This window comes from Triplophysa rosa, linkage group LG9, assembly GCF_024868665.1.
Source record: "Triplophysa rosa linkage group LG9, Trosa_1v2, whole genome shotgun sequence".
NCBI lineage: Eukaryota > Metazoa > Chordata > Actinopteri > Cypriniformes > Nemacheilidae > Triplophysa > Triplophysa rosa.
The window spans coordinates 23,850,959-23,870,994 of NC_079898.1; the positions used below are offsets into that span (position 1 = coordinate 23,850,959).

The following is a 20,036-nucleotide window of genomic DNA, read 5'->3' on the forward strand; positions in this document are numbered from 1 at the left end:
CAGCTAAAAGTGAAAAACTGCACACATGACCTCCAAATTCTATATTCATGTGCTGAAAGTCGAATGGTTTTACTTGCAACTGTTTATTTGGATATTTACGACATTTCAATCTTCAACCTTTGTTCGAAACATACAATTGCAGGTTACTTTCAAAACAATTTCTAAAAATAATTTGAGCAATTTTAGCTTTTTTATATATATATATATATATATATATATATATATGAGATTCCGAAATTTACGTCGCTTTAATAAAATTGTAATTGAAGCGAGTTGAAATGTCTTAAATAATTTATGATTTCTATAGATATAATTTGTGACCCAGTCTGTAAAACCTCAGTTAAAGTCGTGTTTTTGTGATTTACGGTTTTTAACATAAAGTCGTCCTACATAAAGATTATTCAGTGAAAACTGTATAACATTGATATTGACTGACTAAGGCCATGTCAAGCATTGAAATGATAACAAAATTAATGGTTAAAATCAAATTTTGATGCTTATCATCTCTCAAAATCTAGCCTGGATTTCACAAACTGGGTCACGTTTGATACTTGTTTTCAATTGTGATGTCACTGACATTACCAGCAAAATTGTGCATGAGTTTTTTATTTTTATAATGTTATGCTTAATCAATTATTTTGTTTGTAGGTCACGGATTGCAATAAATAAGGGCTCTCACGCTCTTGTCTCTTGTAATACAGTCTCACACATTGTTTAATAAACAGGTTATGTTCAGACAGATCAGGTCATTTAAACAACAGACTGCAATTCTGTTCTGTGCCGTTAGTTGTGCCAAAATGACATAATTTCTGTTTTAACCATATGATGCAGTGAAAAAACAGTCTTGTGTAATATTGTTTTCACCTATGTGTAAGGTGTTACTTTCACTCTGACCATTTTAATGTGTGTGCGTGTGTGCGCGTGTGCGTGTGTGTGTGTGTGTGTGTGTGTGTGTGTGTGTGTGTGCGTGTGTCTGCAGGTTCAGGCCACAGACGCTGACGCTGGGGAGAATGGAAGAGTTCTCTACAGAATTCTCTCGGGTAACAAGTTTGACTTCAAGTTTGATGTGCTGATCACTTCCAACATTGTACTATAAACACAACATTGTTATTCTTTTTGTTATACAAAGAGAAGAGTAGGAATCTTAAAATGATTTAAAATTATGTTTATAGGCAGCATATTCATTGTAAAAAATATTTAAAAAATGTCTTTTATTTCATCTTTAGCACTTTTGAGTTTTGGGTGAAATTGAGCATCCTTTTGAGATCATAGTCTTGGTTTTGTGAGATAATCCTTTGACATGTTAAGAAGCTCTGAACGCCTAAACCTAAATCCTGCCCCATACAATGGCTGTATGAATTGTGTTGTGGCCAGTATGTGTTATTTTGTGTGTGTTGTGTGCTCTCTGTAGGAAACAGCGGTCAGTTTAACATGGACCGTCTGTCTGGACTCATCAGCAGAGGTGATAAAGCTCTGGACCGAGAGACGCAAAGCTCACATGTGCTGGAGGTGGAGGCCTTCAACAGTGACCAGGGCAGCATGCGCAGCTCTGTCAGGGTGGGTGTGTGTGTTGATGCTTCTGCGTATGGGTTATGCATTAATTGACTCATCCTTACTTTATAGAATATGTGGTCAAAAATGTGTATATCAACTATTTCGAACATCCAATCAGAGCGTAGTGTTTGAACTTTGTGTCAACCGATCACAGATGACTTCTTTCTAGGAATGACACAGTCGTACATTAGAACATTTTGAATTTAATGGAGAACTTTGTCTTTTATATAATATTTATAGTTTTATTTTTATTTGTGACCCTGGACCACAAAACCAAGCATAAGTAGCACGAGTATATTTGTAGCAATAGCCAACAATGCCCTGTATGGGTCAAAATTACAGATTTTTCTTTGATGCCAAAAATCATTAGGATATTAATTAAAGATCATGTTCCATGAAGATATTTTGTGAATTTCCTACCATACATATATCGAAACTTTATTTTTGTGGGTGGATGCAGCAAAATCGTGAACAAAAACGGCCAGAAACACACCCACTCAAGTTTGGTATCTATGTAAAGCTTAGAATTTCTGCTTTCGGGTTCATCTACTCTCTACAACGTCATTACAGCGGTAAGCCAATAGAGAGCATTAAAACAAATCTGTTTCTTGGCAACGGCCGGCTCCAGCGCCTGTAATGGACAACTTTTCTCAATATTTTGAATTTTTTTGCACCTTCAGATTCCAGATTTTCAAATTGTTGTATCTCGGCCAAATATTGTCCTATCCTAACAAACCAAACATCAATGTAAATCTTATTTATTCAGCTTCCGGATTATGTATAAATTTCCACATTTATTCTAGCAATTATGAACGTTCAAAAGCTTGCATTGATTGCTTGTGTAGTAGTGTGTGTGTGTGTTATCTATCAGATTGTATAACGACTGTAACAAATCATTATGTGTTTGTAGGTGATTGTGTATGTGGAGGACGTGAACGATGAGCCTCCGGTCTTCACACAGTCGCAGTACAATCGTCTGGGGCTCAGAGAGACCGCTGGGATCGGAACCTCTGTTGTGGTGGTCCGAGCTACAGACCCCGACACAGGTACACATCACACACGTCACATTCAATCCAACACCATCTCTGAATGGCTGTTTATGTAACATTCTGCAGTAAATATAGAAAGAAATCCTGCAAACAATGCAACAAACCAAACATCACAAAAGAACGCTCGTCTTTGGATCGTTTCCTCTCTTGTGGACCTTTGTAAATCTGTGTGTATTTTTCCATTCCTACTCAATTCAAAATAACATCACAACATTTGTTCTGCACTTCTGCTTGCGTCCATAACTGCTTCCCTGTTTCACTTCCTCATGGAGGCGTTCAGACCTTCAGGATCTCTGCAGGCCTCAGTGTGCTTTTTAAAGGGCTGGTTCATCTAAAAAGAAAAATTCTGTGATTTGTTTAGTTTCATGTCATTCAAAACTTGCATATGTTGGGGTTTTTTTCCGCAAAAGAAGATTTTTTGAGAAATGTCACAGATGTTATATACATACTGTAGACGTCAATGGGGTCCAAGGTTGTTTGGTTACAAACATTCTTCAAAATATCTTCTTTTGTGTTCTGCAGAAGAAAGAAAGTCAATACAGGTTTGAAATGACCTGAGGATAAGGAAATGATGTGAAGTTAAAATGTAAAAGTTGTGATAAATGTATTTTAAGGGATAGTTCACCCAAAAATAGAAATTCTGTCATCATTTACTAACCTTCGAGTACACAGAAAAATATATTTGGAAGATGCTTATAACCAGACAGTTCTACCATAGAAGGACACAAAAATTATATATATTTTTCTGTTAAACATAAAAGAAGATATTTTGAAGAATGTAGCAAAGCAAACAATTCTGGGGCACAATGACTACCATTGTAATTTTTCCTACTATGGTAGTCAATAGTGGCCAAGAACTGTTTGTCCAAATATCTTTCTCTGTGTTCAACCAAACAAAGACATTTATACAGATTTGGAAAAACTAGAGAGTGAGTCATTCGTGACAGAATTTTCTTTTTTAGGTGAACTACCCTTTAAAGACCTCTCTCTCTCTCTCTCTCTAGGGAACGGTGGCGCTGTGGCGTACGCTCTGGTCTCAGGTTCCGACCGTAAGTTTGAGGTCGACATGAGTACGGGTCTGGTAACTACCTTAGATTACCTGGACTACGAGACCAAGACCAGCTACCTAATAAACGTGTCAGCCACAGATCAGTCACCCCCGTTTCACCGCGGCTACTGCACCGTCTACGTCACGTTACTCAACGAGCTGGATGAGGCTGTGGCGTTCCTGTCGGCCGGTTACGAGGTGTCTCTGAGGGAGAATATCGCCACGGGAACAGAGGTGGTCCAGGTGCAGGCGCAGTCGGCCGATAACCTGAACCAGCTGACGTACCGCTTTGACCCGGACACTTCACCCGCCGCTCTGGCCCTCTTTAAGATTGACAGCGTCACGGTGAGGAAACAAACGTTGTGCTTGAGTCGTTTTAGTTTGCTTTTTGTGTGTATATAAAGAAGGATTGCGTGTCCTCCGCAGGGCCGTATTACGGTGATGGGACTGTTGGACAGAGAGGAGGGCGATTCATACACCCTTACTATTGTGGCTGATGACGGTGGACCAAAGAGAGACTCTACTGTGGTAATACTGAGCTTTCTCTCTTTTCTGTTTAATAGACATAAAATCATAAATCAAACATTAAATAAACACAATTGCTAATAATATGGCATCATTCTATAAAACAGCTCACACACAAAAAAACTGTTAGTATGTGAAAATATGCTCGATATGACCAATATAAATGTTTGATTACATTATTTTCTCAATTTTCTCCCCTGCCTGATGTACATTTGTAGAAGGTAAGTTAGCAATTCCTAGATTACAGATACATTTCTTCATGCAACATATGTAATATTCCAGCAAGAGAATTGTTTTATAAACATCAGCTCCCACTGCTCTGTTCATTTGTCAGGTGTCAATCACCATTCTCGACGAGAATGACAACAGCCCCGAGTTTGACATCACTTCTGATTTGTCTGTGAACATTCCAGAGGACACGCCCATCGGTCAGAGAGTGGCGGTGGTGCTGGCCCGAGACAGAGATGCTGGAAGGAATGGACTGGTGAGCAATACAAAGAAACAAACATTTATGTCATTATTTATGTCTGACATGAGGGCTGTGGTTTGCGTGGGTGTTTCTTTTGCATTACAAATAAAGCAATTCACTGGAAACGTGAACAAAAATAAAGCAGCTTGCTGCAAACTTCTTCAAGCTTATTATAATCAATGGGCTAATGGAAAAATCGAAATCTAGTCTATTTCTATTTGAAGTTTGCAACACACTATTTTAATACTCTTGTCTTTCATCCTTCAGGTAAATTTCACCCTGATTGCGGGTAACATGCAAGATGTGTTCAAAATCAACACAGCCAACAACACGTATGGAGAGGTTTACGTGAACGCCCCTCTGGACCGTGAAGCTGTGGACCGCTACCTGCTTAAAGTAAGAGAAACAACTCAGACCCTACTGATCTCAGCTCTGTAAACCGTAGTGTCCATCTGACAGTATTTTAGATGTTACCCTTTAATATACTTCATTGACTGTGGTCTACATTTTAAAGCAATATTGCATCCAGATAAGGCCATCCCAGAATGCATTTGTGATGAGCCAAGTGAAGGATCTCAAGATCGCATACAGAATTGAGTTATAGTGGTCAAAAGTGATGTCCAAGGGGAATATTTACTTTTAATGCCTCCTTGGGTTAGATTAATCCAACAAAATGAGTATAAAACTATATGATGCAAAATGGAGAAAGCGCTCAACTTTTAAGGTTATTTATTGGGCAAAATTATTGGGCAAAAAAAGCAAACCAGACCATGCCAGGAAATATGAGTTTTATTTGAAAATACAAAAGAAAGTTTAGAAAAACAAAAAGCATAAATAAATAGATAAAAAATAAAACGTAAATTAAGTATACATTGATTTTAGTTTTATCTGTTAATTCTTCTCCAAATTGTAGTTTAAAATCCAAATACAACTATGCAACATGCAAAGTTGTAGTAATACACATTAATAAAATATTTACTCAAATATTTGAAGAGTTCAGATGCAAAACCCTCTAAAAGCAACCTCCATCGAAAATGAGATTATGATGTTGAGTGAATGTTTTCCACACATAGTATGCGTAAATATTTCGCTTCAAAACCCGCTAAATACGACACTCTGACCGGATTGAAATATGTGCTTTTGCTGAAAGTAAATAAAAGTAGCAGCCTGATAAAAATGCTCATTTAAAACGAAAAGTCGTCTGCCGGATTTAGAGGGTTTTGCATCTGAACTCTTAATAAATCATCTTTAACTATATATTTGAATAAATAGCATCAAAGACACCAAAGTTTCAATCACTTTTGACCAGGAGAGTTCATTAAAAAGTGTCATTCAAAATGTGTCTCCATCAGGGTTCAGGCAGCGTCTTCAGTATTTGTTTACTATAAGTTGATTTGACTATGAAAATGTAGGTTAATATTGTATTTACGCAGCACACTCGTTCACGTGGAGCATTACTTTCGTCCCTGATAACAGCTGCCATTGATCAGTGTGTTTCCTTCTTAAATTTCAATGCAAAGTTAAATTTAGCATGTTTTGCATAATTCGCTTTAAGGTATTTGTGTGTTTTTGTGTCACCATGGATATGCTGTGTGTTGTTTGTTTGGATCAGGTGCGGGCCATGGATAACGGTTCTCCCGCGAGGTTCACTGATCTTTCGCTTACGGTGAACATTATGGACGTGAATGACAACCCTCCCGTCGTGCAGAGCCCTCGCGGGTACAACGTCAGCATCAGTGAGGTCAGAATCACGTCACATGATGCGATGTCTTCAGTGCTTTAGGATTGTTTCACAGTATCGGTGACTTCCCAAAAACAATTCAATTTCAGAATGTGGGGGGCGGTACATCGGTGCTGCGTGTCATAGCGACAGACCGTGACATCGGACCCAATGCCATGCTGTCGTACTACATCACCGGCGGGAACCAGGACCTGACCTTCAGAGTGGACCGTATGACAGGAGAGATAGTGACTCGCCCCTCACCTCCTGACAGAGAGAAACAACAGCAGTACACGCTGGCCGTGACGGTGGAGGATGACGGAACTCCGCCTTTGTCTGTAAGTTTGTGCGTGTCGAGCGGTCACACACACTTCTTTAAACACCAATCACACACACATTTCCATATTAAAGACCAAACACTGAGCGGCTCCGCCCACCATCACACATTTCAACAGCTTTTTTTTCACACCACACATAAAATACTGTATTTGCTCCTTTAAAACTCAATGTGCAAGAAAAACAGGAAACCGCAACCTGCTTTACTTTTGAAACAGGAAGTTGTACTTGCAAAAACATGTTCGATGCTGTTGTGAGCCTCACAGTCGTCTAGTCGGCCTCTGGTGTGTCTGAGTTCCTCATACTGGTTTGAGGCCCGTCACCCATGGGTTACCTGTCTCAGACGGTTCCTGTGGTGTCAACCTCTCACTGATCCCGATTCAGTATGATTGAAAAGAACAAAGCTCAAAGCTCTCACGAGAACTTAATATTTATTGGCATAAGACATAAAAGCAATCTTTGATTGTATCAGCAGTTGTATCATATTGCACAGCATTGTCTACATATGTCATCTTGAGCTACATATATCGTACAGACACAGTGTTTTATCAGCATTTGTACAAAGCAGATTTGAAAATGTTCACCTAATATACATCCGTCCATTCAGTGATTCATTCATTCATCTACAAGCAAAGTTTTGGCAGTCTCTATGGCAGTGAATTTCGAATCCGAAGCTTCTTGAAAGTCGACCAGCGCTTTGCTTTTTTATTTCAATTGAGGTCCAGCTAAATAGTAAAACATACACACGCACACACACACACACACACACGCACGCACGCACCAGATATGGCAGTGTAAAAAATCAATATAAAATATACAAAATCTCTTCTTTTGTGTCCTCAATATGGCCCTTATTGAAGGGATAGTTCACCGCAAAATAAAAAATCTTTCATCATTTATTTATCCTCATGTCATTCAAAACCTGACACTTTTTCTCTATGGAACACGAAAGAAGATATTTTGAGAAATGTCTCAGTGGTTTTGCTTCCATACAGTGAAAGTCAATGGGGGTTGTTTGGTTACCAATGCAGAAGAAAGAAAGTCATACAGGTTTGGAATGACATCAAGGAAACGATTTTCATTTTCTGTCACTATTAAAACATATCACAAGAAATTGCACAAACTGCATGATACACTGTAAGCTACAAACCTGATAAAAGCACCACAACAGATCCACGCTCACCGCGAGAGGCTTTAAAACAGCACCTAGCGGTTCTGATGTCGAGATGGTGCAAGATCTTTTGTTACCATTGACGCGGTGCTGGTGTTCAATCTGTTGAGTAAAGACACCGAATTCAATTCTGTTCAATGTGTTAAAATAAGTTCTCAAAACTAGTAGCGAGATTCCCAAGAGAGCATCAATTCCAGCACCATTTCAGTGGTAAACAGTGACACATTTAACACATATTTTTTTCATCATGAGTGGTAGAAATACAGATGTGTGAGTAGCAGAGTGGTGTGTTTATCGCTGAAGGTTTTGGGCCAATTTTACGGAGTCTTACTGGTTTCGTGTGGATTATAAAAGTACTGATATGGGAGAGCAGGGTCTGAGGTATTAATCCATCTCTGACCTCTAAAACAGAGGATGAATATCTCAAAGAGGAAAAGGATGGTAGGATGGATGGTAGATGGTAGAAATACTGATGAGAGAAACGAGAAGAGGAAGAAACAGCCATTGAAGTGCAAGTAGAGCCACAATCTGTATGTGACACTTTAAAAATGTTCCACAGAAATCTACAGCTATGTTTCAGTTGACCCAAACAGCAAGGAAAGCACACGTTAAACAGGTCGTCCTCTTCGGATCGCTTTCGTGAAATACCCTGACAGTCCACGGAAGTTGTGGAATAGTCAGATGTTCCTTCTGATCGCTGGGCAGGAAACATGTGACCAGAAAACATCTGCAGTGATGTAGCGATGTGTTGAGTTCTCCTGGTTTTGAGGGTCACTCTTCGTCATCCTTGCAGTAGACAGGAAGAATAGAGGCATGATGATGCAGAGAAGGATAAAGCACCCGGTGTTCCTGGGAGTGAACGTCTCTTACTCCTGAAGAAGGTTTGGAGACTCAGGACTGAATTCTGGGGGAAAACAAGAACGTTATTACTAATGTTTCTTTACTTAACTTTTAGTTTTTTAATTCTGTTTGGTGTACTGGGTGAAAGCGTATAGTATTATGAATGTTTTGTTTGAATCTAGATGTCTAAACTTGATTTAAAATCATTGTATGATAATACATTTTGATCTTCATGAAATCAAATTGACCCTATTTACTTTCTTAAAGAGATCATTAAAACAAAAGTTCTTGCATCATTTACTTATTCCCAACCTGTATGACTGTATGACTGTCTTGTACAGAAAATAAGATATTTCGAAGAATGTCTGTAACAAAAAAAAACACCGGACACCATTGGCTTTCATTGTATGGACACAAAATCACCAAGTCATTTTTCAAAATATCTTCTTTTGTGTTCCACAGAAGAAAGAGTCATATACAGTTATTGAACAACATGAGGGTATATAGCCGGTGAACGTTCCCTTTAATGTATGTACCCTTCAACTAAAAAATAAATTGTAATCTTTAGTCAATTTTAAAGGGATATCCCACCCAAAAATGAAAAATTCTGTCATCATTTACTCACCCTCAATTTGTGTGTATAAATTAAGAAAATATAGATTATAGAAAATATATTTGGAAGAATGTTAGCAACCGACAGTTCGTGGGCACCATTGACTACCATAGTAGGAAAGATTAAAATGGTAGTCAAAGGTGCCCTAGATCTGTTTGCTTTCCTACATTCTTCAAAATATCTTCTTTTGTGTTCAACAGAACAAAAATATCTACTATATCAGTAGGAATGACAGAAATGTTATTTTTGGGTGAGCTATCCCTTTAATAAAGTCTCACATCTTACAATCCAATTCAATTTCGCACCAATAACAAAATCAAGTTTTCCAGACAGTTGAATATCTTGTTTCACTTGTAAATGTGTTAGTTTGAAGTTAAATGGCTTGTGACTGGCGTTTCATGCTGGCTTTAACGTGTCTGTCACTTGGTAAGACTGTTTACGTTTGGGCCTATACGTTGCGTGTTATGAAGAAACACTCATGAAAGTTCCACACTTACACACACACACAATTGATTTCTCAGAATCCAACGTGTCGTCAGAGAAGCAGAAATGAATGTTGAGAAACGGGGGAGAAAAGGGGAAACTGACATTCTGTAAATTCCACTGAGTTAAAGGTTAGATGGGAGGTGCTGTGTGCGTATGTGTACAGCGTGTGCTTAGTGAAGCCTGTGACGAAAACAAATTCAAGAAACAATGCAGTGTGTGTATGCATTTGTGTAGACTCCAGATGTTTCTTGTAGCCCATTGAGCGCTGACAGCTCAAGCTAGCTGGAGTGGGTTACAGTTTCATCTGAGAGTGTTTATGCGCCCTACCCGGCATACAGAAGAAGACGTCCCCTTGTATGTTTGGGGAGAATGGAGTTCCGGGGTCCGACAAGAGGTGGTGTCCTGTTTCAGAAGACTGACGCATGATTTGAGATACAGTCCGTGGTTTAGGCTCTGGAGAATCACCGCAAAACACTGCGTTCTCATGCCCCTGTGCACTGGAGAGAGAGATACGGAGGAATAAATATTTATTTATTAAATATCTACACATATATTTTTATGAAATTTGTAAAAGCATTTAAAATATATTTATGTGTATATATTCTAGATTTAAATGAATAATTAATATATATATATAACAAATATGTATACAGCAGCGGAAAAAATGAAGAGGCCATTCCAAATTTTCATTTAATCAGCATTTCTAGATGTATTGTGGCCCTTTCAACAAAATCAAACCTCAGGGGTGATATAAAGTCATCCAACAGCAATTAATTAAATCAACTAATCAAAAATAAATTTGAACTTTTCCTAAATACATGTACAAATATTATTGTTGTATTGTTTAAAGGTGAATCTGAATAAAAGTGAATCTTTTCTGTTATTTTAACCTGTTTCTCCAGTTTTCATTTTCTGCAAATAAACGCAAATAGAAACAATATTTTTATTTGAAAGTTTGGGTGAAATATTGTTAGTTGTTCACAGACAAAAATGATCATTTTACCTAAACAAATACCTATAAATAGTAAATTCAGAAAAGCTGAAAATAATTTAGAAACGGTCTCTTATTTTTTAAAATATCAACAATTTGTTATTGTAAAAAAAAATTATTGTATTCATTTATAATAACTTTTATTTATATTTTGATGTATTTTTTTATTCTTTTGAGATTACATATGATCTGTTTACAAGTGATTCTGGTCACTCACCTGTCCATACGCACCAGCTCGTGTGCACCTGGTAAAAACAGGAACAGGAAACGGTTCACAGTGGGAAAGGAAATACAGTCGCTATAAAACAATTAGTGCATGCGTTTATTCTTCCATCTGCAAACCGCGCAGTGCTATGACGGATACGTGTATCACTCTTTACTCACAATGTAGGTCAAAGTGAGTGTGTGAGTAATGCATGAGTAAGTGTGTGTGTGTGAGTGGTCATGTTTTTATATCCCGGTGGGGACCTAAACCTGAATGCACACCAACACATGGGGACCTCAATTGTGGTCGGTGACACGAGTCCCCATGTGTTGGTGTGCATTCAGGTTTAGGTCCCCACCGGGATATAAAAACATGTAAAAATGGGCAAAAAAGCTTATAAATTGTACAGAACAATATTTTAAAAAAATCTAAAAATGCAAAAAGTTTTCTACGATTTTTAGGTTTAGGGGTAGGGTATAAAATATACAGTTTGTACAGTATAAAAAACATTACGCCTATGGACTGTCCCCACGGAGATAGTAAACCAGACGTGTGTGTGTGTGTGTACTCACGTCTGCTGTGCTCTGATGTTTGTCTCTGTTTGTAAACCAGAATCAGTATGAGGGGGAGACAAAGAATAAAAGCGAAGCAAGCCGCGATAGCCAGACCTTCAGCCACCGAGTCTGAAAGACAAAATCAAGATGTTTGCAAAAAATGCTTAAGTTATGGCTATGTTTTAAAACATATTTTTAAATATAATCTAAGATTAAAACATATAAGTTGTACTATTCATTTATTTAAGGATAAAATGTTTATAATAAACATCATGTCATTTCCTTTGGTTTGTATTTTCTTTAGTTTGTAATGGCCAGTGTATTTTGTTGTACTATACGTACCATCGGAAGGATTGTGGGTCCACTCATTACACTTCAGACTGCCGTTGTGAGCTGTGGAAACATTCAATGTTAAGATCACACATGAATGAAACATGGGCACACCTGATCTCTCTCCTCGCTCACGTACCTGGCATCACAGTCAGGTAGATGTAGTTATGGGCATCGTGCTGGACTTTGTGGTTCCTGACCTGGACATCAAAAGCAAGGCAGCAGTATCTGCCCTGGTCCTTGGCTTTGATGTTTTGCAGGGTGATGGAGAAGATCTGTTCGCCAGTGCTGTACTGTACACCCAGCGAGCGGTTGGTGTTACCGGCCCCGCGCGGATGGTGGCCCCTTTGACAGTGTTCCTCTGTGTGAGACGTAAAGAGCCATTTGTAATGAAGCTTGTCCCCTGGGTCAACCTTGAGTCCGGACTGGGTACATATTAGAGTGACGTTGGCCCCCTCAGGACACTCGTAGAAGCGTTTGGGCACAGAAACACTTAAAGAGTGGTGCTCACCACTCGCTGGAGAGAGAATGAGAAGACGAGAGATCAGAAAAGATTGCTTATGATTAAATAAGGCGGCAGGTCATGAACTTGAATTTTACACGTAAATATAAAAAATAAAAGTTGCGGTAAAAGCGGATCATTTTTAGTGTTTAATGTTGCATTCTATAACGTTTGCCTCTCTATCGCCATCTCTGTTTGAGACATGAAATTGCAGGTTACTTTACATACTTTAGTTTACATGAGTTGAGATCAAATTAGGTCACACTAACTTTAAATAAAATATTCAAAAAAAATGGGGGGATTTGTTATGTAAAATGTGAAAAACTGAAAATACAATATAAAAAAAATATATATATATATACTGTATATATACAGTATATACTGTATGTTAAACTGCATAGTTATTATAGTTTTGATTTGAGTTTTCTTAATATTTTAAATTAGCTTTTATTTTTAGATTTATAGGTTTCGTGTTCATTTTTGTTATAGTTATATTAAGTTTTAGCAATTTGGGTGTATGCTTTTGTCATTTTATAATTTATTTGTTTATTTTTTATGTTGCTGTATAAGATTAATTAATTTTAGTTTTATTTTACTTTGTTTTACGTGCTTTGAACTTATTTCTGTTTATTTTTGAGGCAACATTTAAAATTTTTATTTAGTTGAAGTTTAATTTAATAATTTTTAGGTCAATATTTATTTTAATTGTAGCAGAAAAGTAGCCGGTTTTTTGGTTTACTTGTAACCCCAAAAAGTTACGGATCAGAGCTCTTAATCATCTTTTCGATACCAGATTTATAGTTTAGTTTAGTTTAGTTTAAGATTATCATTGTTATATCAAATAATTTATATAGATTATAAATATATAACCATTATTCAAATTTAAAACAAAACAAATCTCTTTTTATGAAATGTTTGGCTTAAAAGTGTACTTTTTCAATTTTATTGCAGTGATATTTATTTTTGTTTATTTAGTAGCTTGTTATAAAATAATATTTTAAACTATGTAACAAAACATTATTGGGACACTGTTTACATCATAGATTTAAATGTATCATTCACTTACAATTTCATTGTGTGTAACTTCAGTTGTCGCTGCATCTGTTTGTTAATGTGTGCGTGCGTCTGCATGTGCATATTTTTTATATGTGCGTGTATATATGTGGCTATTATTGAGAAGGGTGCCAACAGACAGAGTTAATTTTGAACATGTTTCCTATCTTTTAACAGACCAAAAAGACCTACACCCTGACCGCATATACAGACACTCAAAAACAACATTCAACAGAGCTGAATGTTTATCAGAAAGACAAAAGAAACGGGGGACAAAGATTTCTCACAAACGTATAAATATTTCCTATATTTCTGAATGAGTGACTGCTTGAATGCACAATGAGTCTGCGTCACTCTTCACGAACATTTGCGTCCGTGTATTTAAGATCCGTGTGCATCGTGCAAATGGCTGCTTGCTTACTTAAGAAACTCTTGCTAACTTTATTGTGTGTGTGTCTCAGGAAGGTCAATAGGAAACGCCGTCTGTGTGATTACGAGCTGCTCGGGCGGCGTGTCTGTTCCTGGCTCTCAAAGACACAATACAATTGAAATCCTGCCCTATTATTCCTATAAACCTCATCCGTTGTTATATTCCCAATCAGTTCATAATTATCCGGCCCAGTGCTCCATTTCCACAGCCTGTGAGATCCTGTACTGCGAGTCGGCTCTGGTCTGCAGGCAGCTGCCAGGGGTCTTAACTTCGCTTTGTTGTGACTAGCTAGAATAACTGGACATTAACGTCCTCCTCCTTCTGAGATCTAGGTCGTGCTTGGTTAAAGGGAAAAGTTTGTTTTGAGAGTGTTTGAGGCGGAGCCAATCTAAACTGTCTATTTAAAAACAAAGTCATCAATTTGTTCGACATAGTTTGTAAGATAAATAACAGAACAGAACAAAACAATTTAGAGTGAACTGTGTGTGGAATTCTGCTTGTGACCACCAGAAATGATTTGAATCCAAAAATGGTGGACGTGGCTTTTTGGTGTCTTTAAAAGCAGAAATCTGCCTCTTGTATTTTTGAGTTTATGTTAATTCTTCTGTACAAAAATGTTTGTGCTTTGAGCTATAAGGTTGTCAAAAAAATGTTTTACAGTTGGATGAGTGTCTGCGTTACTGAGGCTATTTTTGTACTTAACATGGCTAATACTCTTGTGTTCATGTTTTGTGTAAGCAGGTGTCTCTGATGAAGGCCTTAAGAATGTTTGAAAGTTCCTTGTTTTTTACAAAAATAACAAGTCCTAACCATTTTATCCAAGAAACAGGTTCCTGGCTTCACATAAATTGTCTTAAAATGAAGTTCGGTTTAAGACTTTTTGCTATACTAAATGTTTGTTATGTTTATTTTGAGGCAGTGTCATAAACCTCCATTGTAATGCATTACAGTACATGTTTTGTTTCGCAAACTAAGGGACATGTTAAAATGATTTTCTGTGGAAAGCAGAGAGGTTAACCCCAAACATTCCTTTAAAACGTAGAAAAAACTTTAAAAGTTTTAAACTTAAAACTTTAAAAGAGAGAAAAGGCAATAAAATGTCCACTGCCTGAGGGTACCTGTCTCAAAATGTGTTTATCTTTCCAGTCTGTCATGTTACCACAGAGGGTTTACCAACTGTCACTGACATCTAAAGCAACTTATTTAAAACTTTTATACCATAGAAACCATAGAATAGTCTCACATGTTTTTGTTTAGAACATCCTGTCAAACAATTTCCTTTTGTGTTTCATGCGAGATGAGTGCCCAACTTGAGATTTAATAAATGTGTCATTTATAAAAACAAAATTGGGGGGGTGAACTAAGAGGCCGTTTACACGAGACCGTTTTCAACTAAAAACGGAATACTTTTTATGCGTTTTGGCTGTTCATTTACACGACAACAGCGTTTTGGGGGACTGAAAACGCAAACTTTTGAAAACGAGTCTCAAATTGCAAGTTTTTGAAAACGACGGCCTTAAACTCTGAAGGCGGTGTTTTCCAAAAACGATGACGTCATACGCATGCGTATACGCGTTTAGTCTGTAGGCATGCGCTAGTATTCCCCAGACACAAATGGCGGCCTCCATGCTGCTTGGTTGTGCTGCGTGACATTTCCATTATCATTTCTCCAGCAAAAAGTATATTTACTGCTCCACTACGACCAGCGGAGACATAGTATTTATATACACAAACTATAAACGCACATACACGGCGGCAAAGTGTATTAAAAGCGCTTTTATCTTAAAAAAGGGTATGCGTATATGCGCAGAAACGTAGGGTTTCTTTATAGCGCAACAGCGCCATCCACTGGCCTGGCATGCATAATACAGCATTTTTATGCAGATCGTTTAAAGAACGCTGTCGTGTGTACGTGAAACTTTTCAGAAACGCAAAGGAAAAACTTTTCCGTTTTTCATCATAGCGACAATTGTTCCCCCGGTCCCCACCCTCATGTCTTCGCCTAGTTTCTCAGGGCTTTTCTGTATCAGTGTTTATGTAAGAATCTCATTAGAGGTGTTAATGAAAACAGCGGGGGACTGAGAAATCTCCTCCCCCTCTGCAGAGAGGATAACAGCGAGGGGCCGTCCCGTTTCACCTGAAACCTCACGTGGATCTCATGCAGTATTCGGTATCTTCCAGAAAGTTTGTTTAATGTTGTTCAACAGACAGAACCACAAAAATAATGTCTGATTAAAGTTTTCAAACATTGCCCCAATATTATTAGTCAGACTATCCGAAAACAATTTAAGTTGTCATTCATGTGCCTGTGTAGTGTGAGATAACAGACGGAATTTCAATATTGATGTTGGGGGATTGCTCAGATTCATAACCGCAAGTAAGACATCAAAATAGCGATGCTTGTCTTCGAAAACATTGCTGATGACCATCATGTTATTTTTCTTAAATGACTCGCAGTTAATCAGATTGTCTGCTTTTTACAGTAAAGTCAATGTGGATATGTCTCCTCATGAGGACCCAGGGGGTCAGGAATGTAATTCAGAAGCAATATCCAGTCGGTCTCCCATTCCATCTGGCATCATTCTTGCATCCCCATGTCTTTACTTTGCTTAACAAAATCACCATGTTACATGTTATTCGTGTTTCACACATGCTGAGCTGGGTTATAAGGAACGATCAGCCTTTTTCTCCCTGCTGTGATGAGGAAGTGGACATGGTTAGGAACAAATCAATACCCCCGGTATAGAGGAGTGATCTGTTAGATTATTGGATATACAGATTAACCTCCGATGCTCTAAAACTAGCACTGATCAGACTGGTTGAGTGTATTTCCTCTGAAGCTGGGTTAGTTTAGGTTGCTTTGTGGATGAAACATTGTTTTTGACGTTCATTATATTATGGTTTGGACATAGCAGCAGTGTTACTGTTTGTGTTTGTGTGTGTGCGTGTAAATGAGGAAGGAAGTACCTTAACAAAGCTTGGTTTCTGCTCAGGCAAAACTAGATTAAATAATGCAGGAGTTTAGAAAAACCTTTTCTAAAAATGTATTGTATAGGCTAACCTTATAATTTCTATGTAGGCTACATATATAGTAGGCTACTATGTACTCTTGAAATTCTTGAAAAGAACACATGACATTATTGCAAATGATGTATAAGATGGACAACATTAGCGTTCATGATTGTAAAAAAAATGAATGCTTGTAATCGGACCGTAACTGTGTTGTTTTATTTTGGACCACTATTGTAGAAATCGTTGTAGAACGCCCACTACGGCACTGCAGCCAATCACAAAGCCATACCGGCCCAACGTCAGGCTGCGTAATTAATATTCATTAGATGAGCCGTGTCAATAATAAGATCAGACGACAGATGTTTTAATACATGTGAGGCAGAATCCGATCTGATTTAACGTGCTAGGACAGAACTACACTGCGATTTTCACCTCTTTATTGTTTCAAACCAGAGCCAAATATTTAAAGTAATGTCAGGAACATTTTACTGCCTCCACGATGCACGTGCATAAACCGTTCTAAAAGTTGCGTTCGGAAAAGTGAACCATTAATTCAACTATTTTTATGACATGTCAATAATCTGCCACAAAGTTGTAGTATAACTTACAGTGATATTGTAATATGAAATTGATCGACAGTTTTAAACTATGACGGATAAAGTTTCCCTGAAGTCACAACAAATGTGCAAGTCAATTTTAGCCCAAAGGTTGAGAGAGGGGAAAAGTAGTTGTCGGTTGTTGAAACAAGTTAACGCACGCCCGATTTAGCCTTAAGACAACGTTCACAAGACAACAATTATCTGAAGAGAGATGTAGGATGCGTTTTGCGTTCATAAAGACGCGAAATACGACGCGTTATCAAATGCGTTAAACCCCTTATTAAAAACAGCGATACTCGACGCGACAGCCAAAGACGGCCGTCTGCACTAATAATAGCGCTGACAGGACGCAAGAACGCAAATACAGATATAGTCCATAGTATATTTACCTTGAACGGCAATAAAGAGATGAAAGCAAAGCCACAGAGGTGGAAATACATCCATCAGTACTGATCTGCTGTAACTTTCAAAAAGATCCTTTAAAAGTCTTCAGTGTATGTCCAAAGTTCCTGACAGTATCTCCAGCTGTGAAGACAGATGTAATGTAGTCTTCCTCTTATTCCTGGATAATGGTAATTTGGCTGACCTCTTGCAGTACGTGAAACATCTTACAATCACTTCATTTGTGAGACAGAAAACCAAGAAATTCCAGTTCACACTCTTTCTCCTCCTCCCTCCTGATCACTCCACCCATCCTGCATACGCACCAAATAAGAAGACACCTCCATGCACCTGAAAAAAAATGCTGTGGTGATCTAGGCATTGAAAGACCATACCAAATATTATTTTTACCATCTTTTATCATGTATTCATTTTCATTAATTTGGTCTAACTATTGTATTGTATATAATAAAAAATCCAACATTTAAAATGATAATTGTATGAAGTATGGTATTAAGTATAGTAAACCGTAGTAAAGTCTATTGAATTAATTTACCTTACTATAGTGAATATACTACAGCATGGTTGATCAGTTTGCTATAATACTACATTACTTTAGTAAATACCATACTATATTTTACAGTATTTTTTCATTATAAATATTTATATTTTCTTATTTCATTTTTTATTATTAAAATAATAAATTATAAGTATACATTATAAAATAAAAATAGAATATTTTTAATCTACAATTATTATTAAATTGAGTGACAATTTATATCTAGAATTGTAAATTCTATGTACTATTTCAAGTTTCTTGCTAATAAATACTTATTGCTTTATCATGTTTTAAAGTCTACTGCTTTTCTGACTACTTTCGGTATATCTCAGAGCAGCAATTGTTCATCAAGAGCAGAAAATTATCTGTGTTGCGGGCTCTGTACAGTGTTCATTTTAAGTGACATATTCATAGTTTTATTGTTATTTAGCAAACTCCATGTTAAGCGCAAGACTTGTTGAGTGTGTTTTGTTGAGACATCGAGGTATCTGATGTCTGCTGATAGCTTTAATTACCAGAAGAGACACACACATCAGTGACCCCCCCCCAAACACACACACTATCGGGTTATGCAAATGATATTCAAACTTGCTACGCCAGTTCAAAACCACGATACCAAGAGATATAGGTTATTTCACACTGATCTACACAACATGCAAATTTGACATTGACAAAACATTTCATCAGACTGTAACATTGGCTGCTAACTGGACAAATAGAAAAATAAAAACTTTCAATCAATGATGGTTTCTAGAAAAAACATACAGAGAGAAATGCTTTTTTTATTTTATACTGTACAATCGTCTTTTGTTACTTGAAGTATACAGTTGGTACTTTCATTTCACATCATTGTTTCCACAGACGTCCACCACCGTGTGGGTGCGTATCATTGATGAAAACGACAACGCGCCAGAGTTTCCGGAGGAAGAGTACGTAACAGAGCTCAGAGAGGGGCCAAACACTGTGGGGGCCACCATCGCCACGGTTACAGCCATCGACCCTGACGAGGGACTCAATGGAACCATCCGTTATGCCATCTCCAAGGGCAACCTGGCACAGACGTTTCAGATCAGTGACGTAACGGTGAGCGGGGCAATGATTGAGCCAACGTGTTTTTGGGTTGAAGTTCAGTGCAAACATTACATTTTTTACTTACCTTTCAATAAAAAACGTATATACGTAAATGATTGAATTATTTCTAATAACCCATTAAAAACATTGCTCCAGACATGAAGTGCAAGTGCACTTCGGGCGACCCGAGTTCGAGTCCCGGCTCGTGGTCCTTTTCCGATCCTGCTGCCCCATCGCTTCTTGTCTGTCTAAACTGTCCTGTCAAAAATGGAAAAACCAAAAAAAGAATGCTGATGAAACGAGAACGCATGTTGTGTTTCACTGAGAATAAAGCACTGTGTGTGTCCACAGGGTCAGATCGTGGTCATAAAGGAGCTGGATTATGAAATCAGTAATGGTCATTATGTGCTGACGGTCACGGCCACAGATCATTGTCCTATACCTCAATTCAGACTTACCTCCAGCACAACAGTGAGTTCACATCTGCTACACACACGTTTAATAGCTCTGTGTCTCTTTTAATCCTTACACACAGCTA

At 37.7% G+C, this 20,036-nt stretch overlaps 2 protein-coding genes across 2 annotated transcripts in view; one reads left to right on the top strand and one right to left on the bottom strand.

The window, feature by feature from the left end:
- The window catches only part of cdh23 (cadherin-related 23), a 217,753-nt gene that overhangs the window by 178,803 nt on the left and 18,914 nt on the right, over positions 1-20,036 (top strand). Inside the window, exons 28-38 of the mRNA XM_057342191.1 lie at positions 980-1,040; positions 1,412-1,557; positions 2,465-2,600; positions 3,608-3,996; positions 4,078-4,179; positions 4,511-4,660; positions 4,913-5,041; positions 6,258-6,386; positions 6,476-6,703; positions 19,289-19,510; positions 19,850-19,969. Coding sequence (XP_057198174.1) covers positions 980-1,040; positions 1,412-1,557; positions 2,465-2,600; positions 3,608-3,996; positions 4,078-4,179; positions 4,511-4,660; positions 4,913-5,041; positions 6,258-6,386; positions 6,476-6,703; positions 19,289-19,510; positions 19,850-19,969 — 1,812 coding nt within the window. The remainder of the gene's footprint in view (positions 1-979; positions 1,041-1,411; positions 1,558-2,464; positions 2,601-3,607; positions 3,997-4,077; positions 4,180-4,510; positions 4,661-4,912; positions 5,042-6,257; positions 6,387-6,475; positions 6,704-19,288; positions 19,511-19,849; positions 19,970-20,036) is intronic.
- On the bottom strand, positions 7,114-18,132 carry vsir (V-set immunoregulatory receptor). Its single transcript, XM_057342194.1, has 7 exons — positions 17,877-18,132; positions 12,031-12,408; positions 11,904-11,954; positions 11,580-11,690; positions 11,020-11,047; positions 10,139-10,308; positions 7,114-8,776 (listed from the first exon to the last, which is right to left on the bottom strand). Exons 1-7 carry the CDS (start codon positions 17,929-17,931, stop codon positions 8,739-8,741), a joined length of 831 nt encoding a protein of 276 aa, XP_057198177.1. The 5' UTR covers positions 17,932-18,132; the 3' UTR covers positions 7,114-8,738.